Source organism: Anopheles marshallii, chromosome 2 (genome assembly GCF_943734725.1).
Source record: "Anopheles marshallii chromosome 2, idAnoMarsDA_429_01, whole genome shotgun sequence".
Taxonomy (NCBI): domain Eukaryota; kingdom Metazoa; phylum Arthropoda; class Insecta; order Diptera; family Culicidae; genus Anopheles; species Anopheles marshallii.
In genome coordinates, this window is record NC_071326.1 from 74,012,691 (window position 1) to 74,033,932 (window position 21,242).

The 21,242-nt window shown below is 43.1% G+C and overlaps 4 protein-coding genes across 4 annotated transcripts in view; 2 read left to right on the top strand and 2 right to left on the bottom strand.

Moving 5' to 3' along the window:
- Window positions 1-9,041: 9,041 nt before the first annotated feature.
- On the top strand, window positions 9,042-11,885 carry LOC128707832 (reticulon-4-interacting protein 1, mitochondrial-like). Its single transcript, XM_053802790.1, has 7 exons — window positions 9,042-9,089; window positions 9,514-9,594; window positions 9,686-9,839; window positions 9,906-10,619; window positions 10,720-10,728; window positions 11,311-11,705; window positions 11,799-11,885. The coding sequence occupies exons 1-7, from the start codon at window positions 9,042-9,044 to the stop codon at window positions 11,883-11,885; spliced, it is 1,488 nt and encodes a 495-aa protein (XP_053658765.1).
- Window positions 11,886-12,446: 561 nt separating this feature from the next.
- LOC128710246 (eukaryotic translation initiation factor 2 subunit 1) lies at window positions 12,447-13,623 on the bottom strand. The gene is made up of 3 exons (XM_053805292.1): window positions 13,160-13,623; window positions 12,842-13,074; window positions 12,447-12,772 (listed from the first exon to the last, which is right to left on the bottom strand). The coding sequence occupies exons 1-3, from the start codon at window positions 13,621-13,623 to the stop codon at window positions 12,447-12,449; spliced, it is 1,023 nt and encodes a 340-aa protein (XP_053661267.1).
- Window positions 13,624-14,738: 1,115 nt separating this feature from the next.
- LOC128709127 (serine/threonine-protein kinase haspin homolog) lies at window positions 14,739-16,253 on the bottom strand. Its single transcript, XM_053804112.1, has one exon. It carries the CDS (start codon window positions 16,251-16,253, stop codon window positions 14,739-14,741), a length of 1,515 nt encoding a protein of 504 aa, XP_053660087.1.
- Window positions 16,254-18,055: 1,802 nt separating this feature from the next.
- The window catches only part of LOC128718549 (histone-lysine N-methyltransferase 2D-like), a 30,450-nt gene continuing 27,263 nt past the window's right edge, over window positions 18,056-21,242 (top strand). The window contains exons 1-4 of the mRNA XM_053812171.1: window positions 18,056-18,167; window positions 19,299-19,965; window positions 20,043-20,687; window positions 20,774-21,017. Coding sequence (XP_053668146.1) covers window positions 18,056-18,167; window positions 19,299-19,965; window positions 20,043-20,687; window positions 20,774-21,017 — 1,668 coding nt within the window. The remainder of the gene's footprint in view (window positions 18,168-19,298; window positions 19,966-20,042; window positions 20,688-20,773; window positions 21,018-21,242) is intronic.

Here is a 21,242-nt window from a genome sequence, read left to right on the forward strand (position 1 = left end):
CTTTATTTGACACGTTTGGACGGTCTTATGGGGTGGCATGATGGTAGCGGCGCCGGTCTTCACACGAACGGACTGGACCGAAAACCCCTGCCGAAAAAATCACCCGTACGCAGGAGACTGACTATCCAGCTACGTGTTATTTAAGTCACAGAAAGCCAGAAATGGCAGGCCTAGACCTCTTGACGTTATTGTCCCTGTAAAGAATAAAGAAGATGGCCTTATAAGATTGTAATCGTGTAGGAAAAAACGGAATAATGTTTATGAAAATTTAAAAGTACTGAAGTTTAGTAATAAACTTGATGCTGTAGCCAACCTCTGTAGACATTTTTCCTTTACTTTGTTAGTTTCATCTTGAAACTTCTTACAAATCTTGTGAAATATTATTCGTTTCGCTTCGTTTTTCATTTTTTCTTTACAATGTTTCCTTTGTCCTTTTTCTGCTTTTCATTTTCACATTTACTCTTAACTTAACTTTGTATTTATCGGGTTTAATTTTACTTTTAGTAATCCTTTCGCTACAGTTTAATTAAATCATCAAATTCACTGCTTTGATAATTCATTCAAAGTTTTTTCTCCATTTTGTTTTCTTCTATTTAATTTTTTTTTATTTAATAGCAAAAACTGTTTCTTTAAAGCTAACTTCAACCTAACTAAGCTTATTTAGCTCTCTTTCAATTTAGAATTTCTATATTCTAAATTGTCTATAGATTTTTCTTAACCGTTTCTTTTCAAAACCGTAATTTTTTTTATTCTGGTCAACTTATGTACTTATTTATTTGATCCAATTTGACGGTTTTTATCGTGTTATCAACGATGTGTTGAATTTTATACAAGTTTTACAAATTTTACAGGGCATTTCCTCCTTGCAAATTAATTTCATTAAATTTCAAATCTAATAATCTTTAGTTTGTTCATTTCATTTGTAAATTCATTCTAGTATAAACTATTCATATATTGTATTGTCTTTTTGTTAATTATTGTTATCAGTATCTTAAATTTTAGTTTTTAAATGCAACATTAATAACACAAATTATGAGTTAACAGAAAATCAAAAAAAAATCAGAAAATCAATCAGAATTTAATATTTCAAATATCATATCAACGCCTTGCCATTTATTGAACAATAATTCACCAACGGCAGGAACAATGTTACATCACATAAAATGTAACAACAAAGTAGAAAACATACTGCAAAAGTGTAGGCGTGTGTGTGAGTGTTTTTTTTTTAAGCTCAATCAACGCTTAATCGGCAAGCTGCGCCGAAAGCCCACTAAAAACTTATGCTAATATTTGCCAGAAATCAACCGTCACACCCGCCCTGTGGTCGGTTCCGGTGGGTAACTTCATTTTTACGATATTAAATCGGTGCCGGGTCGTTACGGGTATATGAAAAAATATTACACATTAATTAACAATTTTTGGTAGACTGGCAGCGACATATCCATCCATCCACTGTTGTTGGTCAATGTTGCGATGGCGGCATTGCATGCGGTCGATAAACAAGGGCAACCGCAGCGGCACGGACCGTAACCGGAAGCTGCAATCGAGCGCTTACACCAAGTCGTTCACTTGCCGGCCCGTTGAGCACGGCAAACAGTCGACTGTGTTCGGTCCCGGGGCCAGAGTATTGATTTAATGTAAATAAAGATGTCAAACTGTGGTAATAAGATTGATGGCGTAATGATAGCATCCACCACGACCGGCAATGGGACGGTTTTTGTGAGCGTTCGTACCAATGTCCAGTCATCCCAGGCGTTGCTCCGGGGATTACAACGGACATTAACAAGAAGACCCGAAAATAATCCAATCACTGGTTTACACGTCTAAAAATTTATCTCAACATATCTAAACCAAACGTAACTTTTCTTTACGTCAGTTGTGGAAAGAACCAATCTAAATTTATCAAAAAAAAAAATGCTAAAAACACTAAATTACTTATATCAGCAAGGCACTGTATGGCAGGTTAGTTTGCGGAGCAGTCGGTAAAGTGGACACCGAAGCTTAAGCGGACACTGCCTTATGTTGACCAGGCTGTGGAAATTATTCCTCCATTCGTCCATCGATTTTCTGGCGTACAATTCCACTGTTGTTGATCTACGCTCGTCCCTCTCTCCGCTCCTATTTCGTGTCCTTTTCCACTGCCCACGAACGGATGTCGCGAGTGTCCAGATCGGTTGTCGGTTCCTACCACTACCGCGGCCATCTATAATGTATGCATACTTGATTAGGATAAATATATTTACAAATTTTCACTTGCCGTTCGAGTGGCGAATCGAACCTGCAACGAGTTCCAGGCCAGGCGGTGGAGGGATCTCGAGGGATGGATTGGGCGTATTGTGCAAAGAGCCAAACTCGGTGTCACAGCTGGTCGGAGCAAAACGGTCAAATCCCCGATCCCTAGAAAAACAACCAACCACCGATGTCAACCGAAACAATCTCAACCCATTGCGGACAGCTGGAATGAGCAGTGTTGGTGCACGGTTCGGTCACTGGCTGTGGATATTTGTCATACTTAACATTGCATTATGCTGCACAGTTTCGAAGGTTTGCAGGTGACGGTTGGCGTGAGTTCTCTATATATTTAGGTCGGCCCCAGACACAGTATCAAACATGTCCAGATTTGAAAAATTAGCTGAAACAGCGTACTCTAACCCCCGGAAGGAGGTATGTGGCGACTTCTTAGCTACCTCCCCCAAAAAGACAACCCTTCCACGGAGCCGCCTTGCAGAGAGAGCCTTGCAGAAATTAAGCCACCATATCATGAGTCAGCAGCTCAGCCAGGCTCATAAACAATCGAAGGCCACTAATATTCTTCAGCGACAGCTTTTCCACACCACACTCCACCGAATGACTCCCTTTCGATGGGAATGTACTAATTAATGATGCAAAATTGAGATATTTTCCCGGTTTTTCTGGCAATCCCGGTTGGACAACGGGGGTAGTGTACGGTTCGGCAAGATCATCAACCAGCCCCAGTCACGCTACAAACTGGAGGTGGGGAGGTGTTTGAAGGACACAAACATTCGAATCGATGCGATAAGACGACGGCACATGATTAAGTGAAGCTGAACCAGCGATGTGTGTATTAAGAGTTGTTTAGTTGTGGACGGTCGCATTGAGTGGAGTTTAAAAAAAATGGGATGATAGAGTCCGGAAGATGCCTTTAAATCATGCAGCTAGTTTCTTATCAATTGTGCCTCTTTCGGTGAGATGGTTTCTATAATAGCAATTGTTTTAAAAATCAAATTTATTTCTAAACTAACAAAAACTTGATAAGCAATAGAAACTTATTCAATTTAATTAGTACCGTAACCTTTTTAACAACATACCCAAGGAGAGCAATTGGACCTTCTCCATACAAAATCAGAAAGTGCTCGCTCTAACAGCTACTTCGCTCCTGCTTGCACTCTCGTCGAATCGAGCCCCCCCTCGAAAGCTCTCTCTATCGGAGCGAAATTTCTCTTGCTGTTCGTTTCTTCGAAGTCGTTCGTTCTCGGTTGCGCCCGTTGCAGGCATACACAAACGTCAACAAACGTACACACACAGTCCACTGTTGCAAAAATCCTTCGTTTTTAACCTCACTTTTTGAATGTGAATTCACTTTGCGCAGAGGGATTCATGGCAAAAAACTGATTTGAAACATTGCAGAGCTGTTTGGTTCGCTCAATGCACGCATGTATTTCGTTCATAGTAAGATTCTCTACACATTTTAATATCCATAACACTATCCCAGAGGATGTTGGGTACTTTACCGGTCATTCCACTAGTACAATTATAGTTACTGAAATCTATTGTAGATTCACGTATGATGTTTTGTGGTTTGTTGTTTGTCTGGTCATATGTTATGACGAACTAGTTTTGTTTGTCATGAGTATAAATATGTCATCCGTGCAATTGTAACGGTAAATGCTACAACAGGATCGAACAACAGGATAGCCAACGTAAGAGTTCCTTGCCACATGTGTTTGATTCCAGTCATGTTTCTTCTGTTGTAGCTCAGATTAAGATTTTGTTCACGTTATCAGCTAATTTGTTAGGCAAATGCTATCGAAGTTATGTTAGAACAGATAGCAAAAGTTAAAGATGGCAATCGAAATCAAAGTGATCCCTCCGTTCTTTCTGTTGGTTGAAGGAAGTGATGGGAAATGATCCCAAAGTTGGGATCGGATCGTGTAAATTTACTCGATACCGGAATAGGATGGGATCGAATGATCCCTGATCTCTTGTGGAATGGTTGGCGGGGTGGAGGGGGAGAAGGGGGGGAGAGCTATTTCCGTGCAACGATGTTCCCGGATCGCTGTGGATCACAATCCCCATACAAGGCATCACCTTTTCCATGCAACGATGATCCCGGATGGCTAGCGATCAAAAGCGCTATTCAACAGTGATCCCATATAATAGGATTGGATCAGATTTTTCAAGCCTGGATCGGCCCTCTAACTTCTCATCACTAGTTGAAGGACTCATCTTGTTTGTAAACTTTATTATGCGTCAGGTTCTGCTGAGGCCAATCGGATGTGCGCAAATAGTTAGCTCTCTCAAGCAATGACTGAGCTGCAGGTTTGGGTCTGTTAAAGGATAACATTTCATAGAGAAAAAAGATTCCTCCAAACAGCGCTCAAAAGCGATGAGCATAACTTTTTACTCCCTAACCTCTGACGGATGATTTATCCAACACGTAGAGACAGTTGATCGCCAAGGCAAAAGACTATCCGTAGACTGATACTGACTTTTTAATCGGACTTTGCATTGCTAGCAAGACGGCGTAAAAATGGTTCATAGACTTGTAGCGCTACATGAAAAGCTATGGGGCTTTTGTATACATTACGCTTTCTAGCAGTACGGTGAGGTCGTCCTTTTTAAATCAGTCAATTTTTCATCGTTAGGACGTTACTGATGGATTGATAGGATCACTATTTAGCTTAATCTTATTCTATGCAGAACAGATCCATCGAGTTATGTACACAAATATAACAACATGTTTAAAACAACATGTGCCAATGAAAGGTACACCAACATGCTCCTGTCTATGCCCCTCACCCACATTCACCTCCTGTTATGATTTCACGAAAGGAAAGATAACGAACATGGTATGTCACCATACACCTAAAGGCTTCATGAGAACAAACAAAAAACATTGCTTCTAGTAAGACCGAACATACACGCTTTTTCCTCAGCTATGCTATCTGATAGGAATCCGAACAAACTAGCAGTAATAGTTTACTCTCGATATACGATTTGTTAACATCTACGAAAACTAACTCCATAAGCCGTCTTGACCTTCTTTGTGCGGTACTGTACCTTATGCGCATAAGTACCGTTATCTGCGTGCGCACGCATATACATCTTCACACGTTTGTTTCAGACTCAACCAATAACGACTAACACGGTACGCAAATTGCTTCCAGCCAGATCGGTCATCGAATATTATTCGGAGTAAAATGGAAAGAAACCATGTTAAACCTGCAGTAGTCTCTTTTTCCTGAATGATGTTTCGACATCAATCATCAAATATCATCAATAGTTTACTTCCTTGCATCGTAATGCAACTGCAGTACCTATCTGCATGATGACATTCAAAACATGTTTCTAGTACTGTCTATTGTATCAACATTTTATAAGAGGGAATACGAATGTTCGATTGTCATTGCTTCAACCGTAGAACAATAACAAATCCAAGGGATTGTTCTCAAACACTGACCCAAACTTTACTGAACATATCCTTCTAAAATCATTGCATCATTGGAATATTTACATCTTCAATGCGCATCATACTTGTTTTTTGCTTAGCGCGTTAAAGCCAATTGCGCATCATGACACATTTGGTCAAATGACCGAAATGTATGTTCACCAAAATTGCATACACACACAACACTCGACGCACTGACTGCATAAAACAAAACTCGACGCGGTTGTGTACCCTCTGACTAGGATTCCGCGGCAACATCGATTCGACGGCGACTTGAGGTAAATTGTAAACATAAGTTCTCTACTCGTTCTCCCAACAGCTGATCACGAAGGAATAAAACATCTGCCACACTCCTCTACACTCCACACGCACTTCCACCTGCGCCGAAACGTGCAAGAAAAAGCAGTACAAACGAGCGCTAGCACAGATAGGCGAAAGGCACTAGATAGAACAGAGCGAAGATAGAGAGCATAAACCGGAGAGAAATTAATTTTTAAATTTTCCAACTGGAAAATAGTTGCAGCTTTTTATTGCACTACCACAATCGCACCGAAAAGCTTCCAAAAATTTGTGCCACTCCCCCTGACAAATTTCGCGACAGGTCCAATTTGCTTCCTTTGGAGTATAAACGGGACCTATTTAGGACGTCCTAAAACGGTCCTGTTTTATTCCGAAATGGCTGCAAAAAGACTGCTTGGGATATTGGCGACAACGAAATAAACAAACACCGTTGCTATGGTAACGCGGCGCGAAGACAAATTATCTCCACTGCACAAGTGAGTCAAGAAAAAGTTTGCCTGACTTTACAAGCCAAGCAAATCAACTCGTGTTTTTTTTCGCTTTTCAATTCCGTTTTGTTGCGTTCATTCGTGGAAGCAGCCGGTTTAGCTCCTCCTACTTTTTTCCTCTTCAACGCGAAACAGCACTATGCAACGTTGGGGACAAATGAAGTTGAAAAGCGAGATAAAAAACGAATTCACTAAAATGTGTTTTATCTGTATTAAAAAACGCCACGGTGTTAACATTCGAATACTTAGGTACGTTCAAAATGATCTAAAAAAGAACAATATTTTCCTTTTCACAATGGTGTATTGAACTGACAACTGTGCCTTCTGTCATTTAATTATTTTCAGTTTTAATGTTCTTTTACCGAAAATCGACACACAAAACTACCCTTTGAATCACATCCCTTTCACCGACCTTGATACAAACGACACAATTAAGCTATAAATTATACCAGCCCGCATATCACTGTTTTCACAAACAAATAACCAACCTGCTTCTGTACGCCGATGTTGCAACTGTAGTTTGCAAATTTCATTTGTTTTTTTTTGTCCCCCAACAACGTCAAACCCGATACGACACAAACAAAACGGTCCAGTCAGCATGACCGGACACGATCGATTTCGTCTGGCAAAGAAATAATTTATTCACACTCTCCGCACTATAGTGGTCTGAATATGTACCTCACGCGGCGGTTTTGTCGGTGTCAATAAATTTATAATTAATAACGCTTACAAGCACAAGCACTCCACGCGCATAAGGGCACACCGACCCGCGCCCACTTGTCAGTACAGTGCATGTAAACAGTAAAATGTAACACACACGGGGCACAAAAAATACAACAAACGAATAAAAATCATTATGTTGTGCATGACCGTTCATCATCCGCGTCCGGTGAAGCCTGTCGTATCGACTTTTTCATGTGCAGTTCGTCAACAATAATGAAGCAAACTGCACCAAACTATTTGTGTATGGCGTATTTAACTTCCATCGCCAGGAAACGGTTCTACATTATGTGGTTAAATTCATGTTTTTTATACCACACACTGATAGAAACCATCTCACACTCATTGACACCAAAAGTGTTTCATTATAAATAAACAATGGAAATTAAACACTTTTATGTATTTAATCATTTTAATGGATGGATATTTCTGAATAATCACTAATTTAGCCCGTGTGAGTAGGAATTCCTAAACACGCAAGTTCAGTTACTTATTACCCAGTTTTGTGAATGTAGCCTTTTTTCAAGCCGCTAAGCTCTTTCGAAGGTTTCCGAAAGTTTGTTCGAATCGTAGAGCTTACAATTCATTACAAGCAAAGGTGTTCGTTTTTTGAGGTTTGATATTTTTCGTCAAGACATGCTATTTTCAAATCTATTGAAAACAAATATGAATGCAAAATTCCACTTAACTATCAAACGTTGATACGTTCAGACAATTTTGTGATTGTGAATGATTTGTCAACTAAAAACAAACTACGAAAGACATTTAAACTACTTTACTAATAATATATCATACTCACATGGATCGTTAGTAATGTTTACGTAGAGTTTTTGACAATATTAAACACCTTTAAACCTCTAAATTGGAAAACTATTCCGTAGTATCAAAACACGAGCAATACTTCTAAAATTCCATTTCATAAATATTGATTACTTATTTTTCGCTTTCCCATTACAATCTCAGAATTGTTGGCTTGCCATCCTCAACTATCCTTAACTGTTCTTTGTTCTTTGTACCGAGCTGGATAACCCGTTCCGAAAGAATCACGTTACGGTTCTGTCGTATAAGAAAAAGGGTACCGGTACTACTGCACGATCTAAACGATTTCATTTTTTTAACATTATCCTCTCGTGCCTTGATGCCCAATATAGTAAACCGAGGATTTCAACTCTCATTTGCAATTAACGCCGTTGCTTAAGTTAGCTGGTGTGTAACGAAATAGAAATTAAAATAAAAAAAAGGTTTAATTGTATGTTAAAGCACTTTTAAGAGATAGTGAATTCAAAAGTAACATTAGTATTGTAGTGCCATTGGGAAAAGTCAAAGTCAATTCTCGTTCGATTTGTAACGTTTGAAAGCTACAATAGAACTCTCAACTTCTAAAGCTGTCAAAAATGTGTTGTCCAGTGCGCTTCCCACTGTTAGTTGGTTTGTTTTGATTAGTTCGCTTTGTTCGTGCGATTCTTCGTTCAAAGCACCACCAACAAAAAGGCAAACCAGGCAACGAAAAGAGTGAAAGTGTGTCTAATTCCATTTCACAATTCATTTATCCATTTGCTACGCTGTAACATGCAATACATAAACTTAAATCTTGTCGTTTGAATGTACTTTTAGCAAACAATGGAAGCCTGGCGCGTGTGATAACATTATCGAAGGAAAAAGTTGTTTGTGTCACTGGCCGAACGCAATGCATGGCTGCCACAGGATTCCGTAGCTACATGAGTAACCCTCGCAGGAAGAGATAAATTTCGATAGATTTAGACAGTGTGGCCTCAGAAGACACACACACATACACACACATACAGAGAGGCTACAAAACAGAGGTGCAATAACTTCCCTTACAAATGGATGCCGCCAAACAACGTGTGGGAGAAGTAGTTGGTGCCGTAAAGGTAATGAACCTTTAAACTGTTTCCCTGTGTGCCATGGATGTTTCATATCCGTAAGCGCATCAACCTGCCCACCCATCCCTAACTAACCCTTAAAGCTTACAATGGATGCTTGTTGGCTTCCCGACCGGCTTTCCCACCGGAAAACTCAATAGATATCTTATGTAATCGGTGTATGAATGTTTGTCACAATGATCGTTTCTTGTTTGTGTTTTTTTTTATATTCTCATCTCTAACCCTGCTTGCACGGACATGGTGTACACGCTACTCTCTAGATCTTCATGTAAATATACGATAACGCCAAAAAACTAACCCATCGAAAATTTAAAACCTCATAAAAACGATAATCCGACTCGTAGTGTATGTGTGTGTGTGTAGTCGCTGCTGTATCTAAAACGTCCCGTTCTGCTATTTCGTTGAATCAAAGAATAACGTAACCATGGCAACCGAAAGCGGTCTACGCGTGGTGCGCCAATACTCCGACGAGGGACGTACCTTAGCGCTGCGAGTAAGGATGCTTCCCGTTGTAGCAGTAGTAGCATATGAACAATCGTTGCTTATACAAATTGATGTTTGTTTTGTTTATTTTGTGCTGCTAGACTCTTAACGAGGCCAACAGTGAGGCTGGAACGGTGCTCAGAAATGCTTGGACGAGTTTAATACAGCTGGTACAGCGGCTAAAAACATCGGCTCGTGATGTCCTAGACCCATCCGTACTGTACGAAGAGTTGCGCATATTTTTCCGCGATGAAAGTAAGTATATTGTTTAATTTATAACAATAAAATGGTCACTTACTTACCTTACCATCATCCACACAGTTGCCCGCAACAATGCGTTCGCGATACTGATCGGGCTCGGGTTCGGTACGACCGGTGGCTTCATGCTGGGAATGTGGCTGGCCAGGCCCCATCTACCGACGCCGATCATGAAATCGATTGCTTCCACATCGTTCCGCGATCCGGACAATGTGGTCGTTTGCCAAACGGCGGTACCACATTTTCAATCCGCCTCGGACATAATGGTGCGCGTGCGGGCGGCCTCACTGAACCGAATCGATCGACGGATCGCGTTCGGGTATGGACGAACGTTGCGGCGCATGATACGGACGTACAACAGTACATACGATCCGGAACTCCCTCTAGTGCTCGGGCGATCGTGTGCCGGGATCGTGGAAGCGGTTGGCACCGGTTCGCAGAGTGGGCTAGAAATAGGTGATGAAGTGTGGTTTGCTACGCACTGGTACGAACCCGGCGTTGCTTCCGAGTTTGTGGTCGTGCCGGAAATGCGCGTGTCGCGCAAACCGTTCCTGATCGGCTTCGAAGGTGCGGCCAGCTTACCATACAGTGGCTCGATCGCACTCAACCTGCTCGATTCACACAACCTGAACGAACACACCAGCAAGGGCCGTAGAATACTGGTACAGGACGCTTGCTCACCGGTCGGGTGCGTTATTACGCAGCTCGTTCACAAATGGGGCGCACAAGTTGCTGCCACTTGCCATACCCGATCGGTTCCGGTGATTAATAATCTCGGTAAGTATGCGTTGTGTGTATCGCAATATTTTCTAATCATCTTCACTATAGTGTAGAAGCTAATGTTCTTGTTTCAATTCAATTCGTAACGCTCCGCAAGAGGAAAGAGGTAAATGTTATTTTTATACAAAGATTGTTAGTACACTGTGTCGCAAAATGATAGCCTAACAAAGTCCTATTTTCTAACGTGCGCAAATATCTTTGATGTCTTGAATGGCTTCGTTGACTGTGGATGACTTACCACAGCAACTCTCCTCGTGTGATTCAACGATAAATAGTTAGAGCTACTTCCAATTAAATAGCCATATGAAGAGCGCATTGGACTAAAAGTATATCCACAATTTAGCATACGTTTCATTCTTCTCGTGATAAGGGACGACCTAAAAATATTACAACCTTTAAACTTCTTCTCGAAGCCGTTAGATTGAACGTTTCTTCGGAACAAATTACGTCGTTGCTCTTGCCCCGGCTATCATTTTGTAACAACGGCATGCAAAGAAGCATGTTTTCTGTGTTATCCACGGCGTGCGTGATCACTCAACATTTACGGTCTAAAGATTATAATATTACCAAATTTATGACCGCTGCATGGAAAACAACAGATTCTTTAGAATATATTTTAACACCTCTCGTGTGTTTTTCTGCGCTAAACGTATCTGAATCGCATCGCATTCCCTCTAATTTCCCGTAGGTGCAGCGGATATAATCACCTTCGCCAACGAACACTTCCGATCGAACTTTATCGACGTTAACGTGGATAAATCCAACTTCATCAACGAGCTAACGTCGAGGGAAAAGTTTCACTTTATCTTTCTCACCACCCGCCTTGGGTACGATTACAAATTTCTGGAAAAGTTCCTTACCAAAGATGGTGTGATAGTGGACGCGGTCGAACCGGAACTGTCCACGGACGATTACGGTGTGATCGGGCGGTTCTTTCTCGGCACTTACGTACGCTGCCGAAAGGTGTTTGCGCTGCTGTTTCGCACCAACGTCGATTGGGGTGGGCCACATCTATGCCATCTGGTGCTGGAACGTTTGGCCGGTTTCGTGAATGATGAAACGCTTAAAACCGTCGTCGATCGGGTAACACTTTTGCGGCGCGAATAACACATCATTTTTATTTCCGCCATGTGGGTTTAATGTTCGCTTGTTCTTTCCCCCCCTCCACAATTACAGGTGTACACACCGAACGAGGTGGAACGGGCACTAGAACACATATGCAGCGAGAAAAGCATCGGCAGTACGATTATCACTTTCCGGTAGATGGAGCTAACAGCAATCTTACGATCTACGTCACTGCCATCTACTAGCTGTGTTGCCACTGGACACACTTTCTTCCGGCTGGACTACTAGATAGCGATTTTTAAACCGTTTTCCGAATAGATAGTTTTTTTTTTGTTTTTGTTTACTTTTAACACTGACTTTACGTTTGTCGGACGGGCGTGCGTTCATTGGCCTATTGGCCCAAAATGATACACATACACACAAGTTTGTTTGACGCTTTCGATCGCTCCGTGCGGGAACAGAATAAAAAAATAATATAAATAATTGCAGCAAAACATACGGATTCGGGAGTTTAGCGAACGTTATTATACCGTTTAATACAAATCATCCACATAATGTTATAGTATAAAGGAGGAAACTTAGCACTACCGGAGCGATAACCAATGCGGGGCACTGCTTTCCTCTCTCTCTCTTTTTCCGGCGAACAGTTTTCCACGCCCGACGATTTAGCGGAATCTTTAAATTCCATGCAGTGGCCAGTAGTAGTAGTAGTAGTAGCACACCACCGACAGTCATCTTGCTTTGCTTATTTATTGGTGCTTATTCCTCCTGTTTGTCATCTTCCTCATCGCCGCTGCCCTCGAACTGGATATCCTTGTCGTCCTTATCCGCACCATCGTCATCCATCTTATACCGGATACCAACCTCATTATCATCCTCCTCATCCCCGGACACTTCCGCGTTTTCTGCCTCGGCCCGTTCCATCTTTCGGGCGAGATCCGCTTCATCGGTCGCTGTCACGACCTTCGGTGCCATTTGCACCTTAAAAACACCACCGAGCCCTTCGATTGTTTCCTTAATCTTTTCAATGGCCGTCTCAAGCGCTTTCAGACCGTCCGCTTTTTCCGGCGTCGATGTGGTCATTACTGTGGGAAAAGGTATGTAACATCAAAACAGTAACAGGGGCGACTTACTTATGTTTTGTTAAAACTTACCATACAGCGGGGGAGCAATGAGGTTAATTTTAATCGGCAGCTCTTCAGTGGACATTTCGAGCCCGGCTCGTAGTGCCGTTTTTACCGCATCGATACCTTCGTATCCGTAGCAAGCGCACTCGATGTCGGCCCGAATTTTCACCGCCTGCGATACCAACTTGCGCTGAATATTGCTGAGCAGCGATTCTTTCACTTCCGGCTCGAGGCCACACTCGTCCAGCAACGTTGGATCACTAAAATGGCATTAAAGAAGTATGTTTTCACGTCAGTATTCATTCAATTCGCAACGAATGGATTATAAAAATCAGCCACACGTACACAGCGCACTGCTTGAACACATCGAATGCGGTCACTTTGAAGTTGTGCTTTTCCTCAAAATACCACGCCGTCTTCTCGTACAGCTCCTCCAGTTTCTGATTATCGAACCCCATAATGTCGGCCACATGGCGCAGGATCGAGTTGACCGCTTTCGCCTTCGAAAACCGTTCCGTGCACTTTTCCACGTCCTCTGGCGAAACGCGCCGCTTGGACAGATCGATGTAGCCTTTGTTTTTGTCCACACGTATCACTACCACCGGCTCCGTTTTGCCGACGCGGATCAGTTTGTTGATGGAGCGAATACGGCGACGGGACAGCTCGGACAGCAGTATCATGCCCTCGATGTTGTTGTACTCGAGCAGATAGACGTAAGCACCCATCTCGGCGATTGAACGCACGTTTACCATCACCACATCCTCCACCTCCGGGTACTTTTGTTTATAAAACCGACACGATAACGTCATGTTGCTGCCGTTGCTTTCGAGTCCTGCAAATAAAATCACATCACGATCAACTGTGAGCCATACCGTGCGAAAAAGAAACAAAACCGACGATTCGCATGCCGGAAGGAATGCCGGTCAGAGGCTCTAACGTTTGATAGTATTGGTGGGCGCTTTCTGCCAACCAGCGCAACCAACTGGCATGGAACTCTTTTGGAATGCGAATAAAACGAACAGGCCGTGCCAATAGCTTGCAACACAATTTTGCAACATCTTGCCAGCGCTTAAAGATCACGTTCTGCTTATTTTCAGTTAGAAATACTCACTTTTTACCACGAAAAACTATCTTAAAAGCGCTGATGCAATTTCACATGTGGCAAACGCCTTGAATGACAGTGACAGAAGGAGAGAAAACAACACATTTCGAACGTGAGCTTCGAAAACATGCGGACGGGTCACCCGTTGTTTCGAACAACGCAACCGTGCCACCCTGTGTTTCATTCAAATTGATTCGTTTTTTGTCTATATCGTATTGTGAGGTCCATAATGTCGGTCGGAGAAAAGGTGATCGGACCGGAACAACTTCAGACCTTTACGTGATCTGTTGGTGAAATAAAGATGCAGATCTGGTCAGTTACCAGCCAGTGGCTTCTCGCGATGAGCTCTGAATGTTAATGAATTATAGGACAGCCTGACTGCGAGCAGCAACGAACAGCAGACTCCACTAGCAGAGAACATCATGTTACTTCGTCCTAGCATTGACGAATAGGCCCCAGGAACGAATAGAAAGGAACACACGGAATATTAACCAAACTGTTCAACATTGGAGGTGTTTTCGAGAGAAAGATGCTCAGAAGTATTTTTGGCCCCCCGTATGTGTGAAAGGGCAATGGCTGAAGTTGCTATTGCTGAAGGACCTTTGCGAGCTGTAGGAGCAACTCACTAGGCTTCGGGGATCTGGTCATGTCATGAGAATGTCACCGAACGACCCATTCTGTGAAGTTCTTTGAGGTCGTACACTCATTCACTAACAACTTAATATGAACGTGAAATTAAAAGAATGTTTATTGTTAGATGAGAAAAAATAAAAAACTATTATTATATTTGCGATAAAAAAGAAACATACCCCTGCAAGCTATTTAATTTTCCTTATTACTTTCGTTCAGCTGTGGTGCGAAATAGTGCGATACAATTTCATGCACACTATTAAACTGAAGCAGTACCTCACTGATACCCTTCATCGTTTTCATTGCTGATTTATGTGCTCTGCTGGTTTTGTCGCGATAGTTCCGCACGGATGTTAGTTTGTCCAGCAAATAATGTAACCAATAAACATTCGTTTTAGGAGCATGTATGTTCCACTGATTTTGTAGCACCGTCTTCATGTTACGATAGACCTCAAACTGATAGTCTCCTTCCGCGGTGAACAGTTCCTCGTCGGCGGATAGATCGTTGAACAGACACAGCCCATTGTAAACGATGCGGGAAAGCGTGTAATCGATAATGGTTGCCTTCAAACCATGGGTCTCGATTATAATTTCTTCACCCAAAAGATAGTACGTCCGTTCCCGTTCCTTCGTCGGTTCGATCAATATGTTACCCGTGTGTAGATCTCGGTGCTCGAAATCATACCGTTTTTCTGCTACGGCCAGCATTAGCACTATCTGTGCGTATATCGAGAATGCTTGCTGTGCGTTCTTGAACCGATATCCATCCAGATCGGCACCTCCAAACGCTGTTTCGAAGGCAATGTAAAGCTGCTCGTTTGGAAACTCTGCCGGACTGTCGTTTTCCGTACCGTGCTTATTTTCGTACTCCTCCCAAAGATTAACAAGCCGTTCCGGGTATCGACCAACAAGGCAACGGACACTTCGTAGCTCGACAAACCCATCTGTGCAGAATTGCACATTGTGTTGCCTCAAGTTACTTAGCTCAACCGATATGATTATTTCGGATAGGATTTCGTCGAACGTTTTCTGCTTTTCACCGTTGATCAGATGGTTACCCTCGATGGGAATCACCTTCAGAACGGACTGTACGCCGTTGGTTTTAGTGCACATGAACACCTCGCCGTACACGCCCTCGCCTATCTTACGCTCAATCACCGCGTCCAAACTGGCAAGCGCCTTTTCGAAGGTGATCGGTTCCTGTTGTCCACAGCGCGCCAGGATTTCATTTCTGGGACTTTTTGGGCACAGATAGCGCTGATCGGCCACAGTTTTCCAGCTCAGTGGTGCGACAAACTGATTTACAGACACATCGTTCGTATCATCCGGTTGTTTGCTGGTAGAAGAGTGAATTGTATCGCTCGAACTCGTTTCGTTCGTTAGTTGTAATACCTGGTGATCGTTCAGATACACGGTTATTCGACGTTCTCCTGCGACGGAGCAGGAACCTTCTCGGCGGCATATTGAGGATCGTAAAATGGACAGTGATTTACGCCATTTGCCTGGTTTGAATTGTACTTTCTCGCCGATAGTAGTTTCATTGTCGATGTGAACAATGCTGTGTGAAAGTGTTTTGGTGGACACTTTTTTATCTTTCGCTGTCGGTACGGTTGTTTCTTCCACTACTGCGAGAGATTGATCGATGGGAACTATTGAAGACAGGGCCATGTTCCGGGACTTTGCTCTTGATCTCCTCTGCGTGCTCATCGTTCTCGGGACAACTATGGTAAATGAATGCTTAATCAATACAACTTCGCTGTGGAAATGCTTACTAGCAAACAAAACAACTCACTATTTTGGGGCGGAAAATCAGTCGTAAAACGTACAGCAAAAAATGGAATCCAACGTAAACAAAGTGCTCGTGCAAAGTTCGTTATTTTTTGATACTGTCAAATAATCAAATATGCGATGTTATTTGACCGACCTGTTGTTACCGAATGCCTTTTCCGAGAAATATTACACCTTACGTTGGATCGAATTGTGCTTTATGTTGTATAAGTAAGTGTAAAAAATATTGTTGCTCCTTTTTAACGTGAAATAATACAATATTTGGACTTTTTTGAGCCCATTTTAGCATTATATCAAATGGCGAAGTTTATAAACCGCTGTTGCAACACATAAACATCGCCCGGATTCGATGTACTTTACTTGAAATAGTCTGGACTACAGTTACTTGCTTGCACCAAATGTCAAACGCACACCCCTGCACACTAGCGCCTCCGTTGTGCGGTATTGAGAAACAGCAAAAGCTGCAAAAAGTGTAATCAGCTCGTGTTGTCATCAAGCATTTTTCCAGCCGATTTTCTGCGTGGAAAAAAGCTGACCGATAGTCCAAAATTATGTAGCAACAACGAGGCTGTACGGAAGCAACCCGCAAAACGGTACGTGGGCAGAAAGTGATCGTGACTGGCTGGTTATAGTGTGGGGCAGGGTTGTCCGGAACGGTACGGAGGCGGCGTCCAAAAATCGACCCGTTGGCTTTCCCAACAATGGCGACCGCGAGCGATGACGAGCAGCAGTGGGTCCGCATCAGGAAAGGACCACTCCGATGAGTGCAATCAGTTCAGGAAGTGTGTAAGACGTTGGAAAAATGGTTGGATAAAGCTGGAACACGGTAAAGGACAGACAGACCTTCCGAGCCAGCACCAGGTTGTTAGCACCATCAAATGGATGCTACACCACGGCAATTAGTTGCGTACCCCTCCCTCGCTCTTCAACAACCGCTTTTGGGTGGTGTAGTGAGGAATGTTGGCTGCTCGGTTGACGGGACGGAATGTTTTCAAAAAGCCAACCCGTCGTGCCTTTTTTTTTACTTTTTTGCTTCGCAAGCTACACTTTATTATTAACAACTATTCAGAATAGTTCTACGGTTAAAAGAAACTATCAGTATCGAATTGGGTGGACCCAAGCCTTATCTGGCTCACGCATCAACCCTTTTTTTTTCAACCTTGCGTTTCCTACATGATGCTCTGGTAATGTCAAATGCTGTGATGATGCCTTCTGGGTTGCATTTTTATTTGACATCCTTGTTTTTCACCTCAACTTTATGGCAACACAGCAGGTATTGCAGCACCTCACATTACAGCAACATTTTCCTATCTTTCAGCCACGCCGGGGCTGGTGTGTTTAGGAATTGTGTTAGTGTCGTGTAATCCCGCAGCTGCCTAGAATCTGACGCATGTATTCATGGAAAAGAAGACGGAAAAAAGTAACACGAATGGCAGCTCCAGAACCGGTGATGGTGAAAGTGAATGTGTACAGTAAAGCATAAGAAAAGTGTGAAAAAAGTGCATTGCAATACAACAACAAAAGAGAGAAACACTTGCGTTAAATGTTTTCTGTGCGTTTTTTCCGTTGTTTTACATAAGCAATTAAAGTGAATCATATTTGTAACACACAAGTGCGCACACATAGTGTTGATCGGAAAAAAAACAAAGAGTGGAGGTTATGTTTGGCAAGCTTCCCTATTAGCAAAACGGGTCCTGTTCAAATCACGACTGGAAGCGAGCATGGATCCGGAACAAATTCTTCTCGACACCAATGATTTCGAGGATGGTTCGGATTACGGTGATTACGAGTTCATACAGGACCAGGATGCACTGTCGTTGAATGCTCCGCTCGGTAAGTAAATTCAATCCTTTCCATCCAAGTATGTTGGTGTAATGGTTTGGACAACAACAAAGGGGGTTTCCAAGGAAGATTTGAAAACTAGTAGCAGTAGCTAAACTCATCTTGGGTTAATGGTAATGGGTTCGGTAGAATTATTTTAATTTACAGATCATTTCTAACACTAAATAAAGCGTTCTTTCCTGCAAATGTTAACTTATTTGTTTGCCATTTTTATAGCTTTTTTACACAAGACTAAAATACTATTTCTTCAAATATTTATATTATTGTTTACTATATGTTATCATTCATTTTTTGTGTTTTCCAACATAAAATAAACTTGTTCATACTGTTTCGTTTCTTCAATACTTTAATATAAGTTTCAACACTAATTCATTCTTGTTCTGTGCGAAATTTCATTTTCCATTCTTGTACTAACTAAAATGTACGGTCACTTTTATCATTTATGTGCGTCTTTGTTAATTTTATCTTATAATTTCTTAATTTACAAAACGCTTTTCTGCCTAATTTTTACAGAACACCAGTAGAGCCCCAGAAAAAAAACAAACACACTAGAGGTGCGCTACCCGCTACTCTGCGCTACGTATTGTTATCTTTTTTTTTTAGTGTGTAGAAAAATAGTATCCTTTATCCTGTCGCGATCCACTTTTACGCATACGCACACTCGCAGAATAAATACTGGCATACAGGGAGGGAACCTTACAGACACACCTTCTGTCGCCTCTATCCCTATTGGGCAATTCACAACACTTTGCTACAATCTTTTCCGTATGCCAACGGTAATCTTGCTCCCTATCGCATTTCTGAAGCATACATAGCTCTTAGTAGGCCTGACATTCCGGGCATTTCCGGCGTACGATCAAGAGCTCAAGCCCCGTCGGCACGTGAGGAGAAGGTTCCGTAGTGTTTTTGGTTCGTTATCTATTGAATAGATCTATATAGAGTATAGACGGTGTGTGCGTGTGCTGATGTTGAACAATTCCCTACACTATCTCGCATTCTTTCGCCATATATGATCATCGTCATCATTTTAACTTCCGGCTTCCTTCACATCTACAAACACACGACACATACCGCGATCGTTAACTTCACCGTGAAACACGATCAACACTAAACAACGCGCAGAAAACATTCTGGACCCGTCAACTGCACCAGTCTCGTGTCAATCGTCTCCGAACGAAGATTCTCTGGCGATCGCGCAAAGCTTGGATGAACAGATCGTTGGTGACACTGGCAGCAGCAATAGCAACAGCAGCAGCAACAACACCACCAACAGGGAAACCACGATCCGTACTGTCGCGCAACAAGGACAACCGAACCGACCGCAGCATCAGAAGCTAACAATCAAAACGATCATCCTTAGTGCGTCCGGGACATCATCAGCGATCGTTGGCAGCGGATCCGGCACGTCCCTGGTTTCGCTCAACAGTGGGACAGCATCGTCTTCCTCTTCGAACGCTTCGTCACCGGCGTCATCCTCCCCATCATCCGTATCCTCGCCGGCACCGTCGATCGGTGGTTCCACCGCCACGGTACGGTTCGGTCTTGGCGGTGGCAAGCCATCGGCAGCGGCACTACGCCGTGGTCCCGGACGGCCGAAAAAAGATTTCATTCCCCTGCTGAAGATGTCATCATCCGGTGGCGGTAGCACAAACTCCTCCGCACCGAGCGGAGCGTCCGGGTTCGTCGGTACGTCAACGATGATCAAGCTGAGCGGTGCGACGATCGCGGCCGCAACATCGCTGACCGGTGGCAGTACCTCACCCTCGTCCGAGAGCAAGATCGTTAAAAGGTAATGTACATAGCGAAGCATCCCATCCCGGTCGCATAACCTGTCGCCGTAACTTTCAATCTGTATCTCCTAACTAGTCCAAGAACCCCGTTTCCACTGCTTTTTAGATATAAGAGTACTAATGTTGTTCGTGGTGGTATCCCTAAAAGGAAAGTGGAACTAGCTGCCATTGCAATGCACGATAAAGCCGGCGCTGCCGGCATTACTTCCATTGCCGCAAGCAGCACTGTCACCACTGCCGGAATTAGAAGCCCATCGGGTGGTACGACCCTGCCGGCGCCATTATCTTCACCAACGTCTGGCGGTGGATTCGGTTCACTGCTATCATCGCCGAATGATGATGGTCCTACAGGTGGTGCCAGTACAGCAAACAGTTCCGTCGCATCGACTCCGACCGGTGAGATGGAAGCCGATCCGGCACTCCTGATGCCAGCTCCCGACGATATGCCATACTTTCCCGAGAAGTACCCCGGCAAACTGTGCATTCTGTGCAATCTCGGCGAACGCAGCCAGCTAGGACAGGGCGAAATGTTGCGCATCGAGATGACACTAGCGGCGGATCAGATTGCATCCGCTTTGTCGCAGGAAGAAAAAGCACAAGCGTCGGGTGGTTCTACCGCGTCGAGCGATAGCTTCGGTGACAAAAGTCCGCGAGCGTCCAGTTTGTTGGGACCGCCGCAACTAGGTAGCAGCAAGCGCCAGAAAGGTTCGAACAAGTGCAAGTAAGTAGTGCCCACTAACCCCACTGGTATTGTATTATTAAAGGGTTGAATATAATTCTTTTCTTGTTCAAATTTTCAATCTACAGAAATCCAATACTAAACGCAGAGTATACGGACGAGCTGGAGAAGATCGGCCATCTGGAGGTGCTCGATAGCTCGATAAATGACGGAGGATATTTCTACATTCACCGGTCGTGTGCACTTTGGTCGTACGGGGTCGGTCGCGATCCGGTCAGTGGAACGCTTAGCAACCTGGAGGTGGTGGTTGTACAAAGTCTTAGCAGAAGGTGTCACTTTTGCTCACATTTTGGTGCCAGTTTATCGTGTAAGGTAAGACAAATCGATCTCAATTTCCATAAAACTTCCATAAAGTTGAGTATGCAAAGATAGTTATGGGATCTTTCCGCTTTTTTCGCGAGCCTATGCAGGATGAAATTGATTTGGCGGAAAAAAATAGTTGCTAAGCTTTTCCACAGTTCTTACTGCTGTTGGGTGAATTTGATTTAGATTCATAAATGAATTATTGAACTGAAAAAATGTAATGGAATCTATATT

What these genes read in the sequence shown, in the direction of transcription:
- LOC128707832 (XM_053802790.1), top strand. Translation starts at nt 9,042, where the DNA reads ATGGATGCCGCCAAACAACGTGTGGGAGAAGTAGTTGGTGCCGTAAAG. An exon ending in GACGTACCTTAGCGCTGCGA is followed by an intron (nt 9,595 to 9,685) that starts GTAAGGATGCTT and finishes TTGTGCTGCTAG; the next exon opens with ACTCTTAACGAGGCCAACAG. An exon ending in TTAAAACCGTCGTCGATCGG is followed by an intron (nt 11,706 to 11,798) that starts GTAACACTTTTG and finishes CCACAATTACAG; the next exon opens with GTGTACACACCGAACGAGGT.
- LOC128710246 (XM_053805292.1), bottom strand. Translation starts at nt 13,623, where the DNA reads ATGACGTTATCGTGTCGGTTTTATAAACAAAAGTACCCGGAGGTGGAG. An exon ending in GTGTTCAAGCAGTGCGCTGT is followed by an intron (nt 13,075 to 13,159) that starts GTACGTGTGGCT and finishes ATGCCATTTTAG; the next exon opens with TGATCCAACGTTGCTGGACG. An exon ending in CATTGCTCCCCCGCTGTATG is followed by an intron (nt 12,773 to 12,841) that starts GTAAGTTTTAAC and finishes CTTTTCCCACAG; the next exon opens with TAATGACCACATCGACGCCG.
- LOC128709127 (XM_053804112.1), bottom strand. Translation starts at nt 16,253, where the DNA reads ATGAGCACGCAGAGGAGATCAAGAGCAAAGTCCCGGAACATGGCCCTG.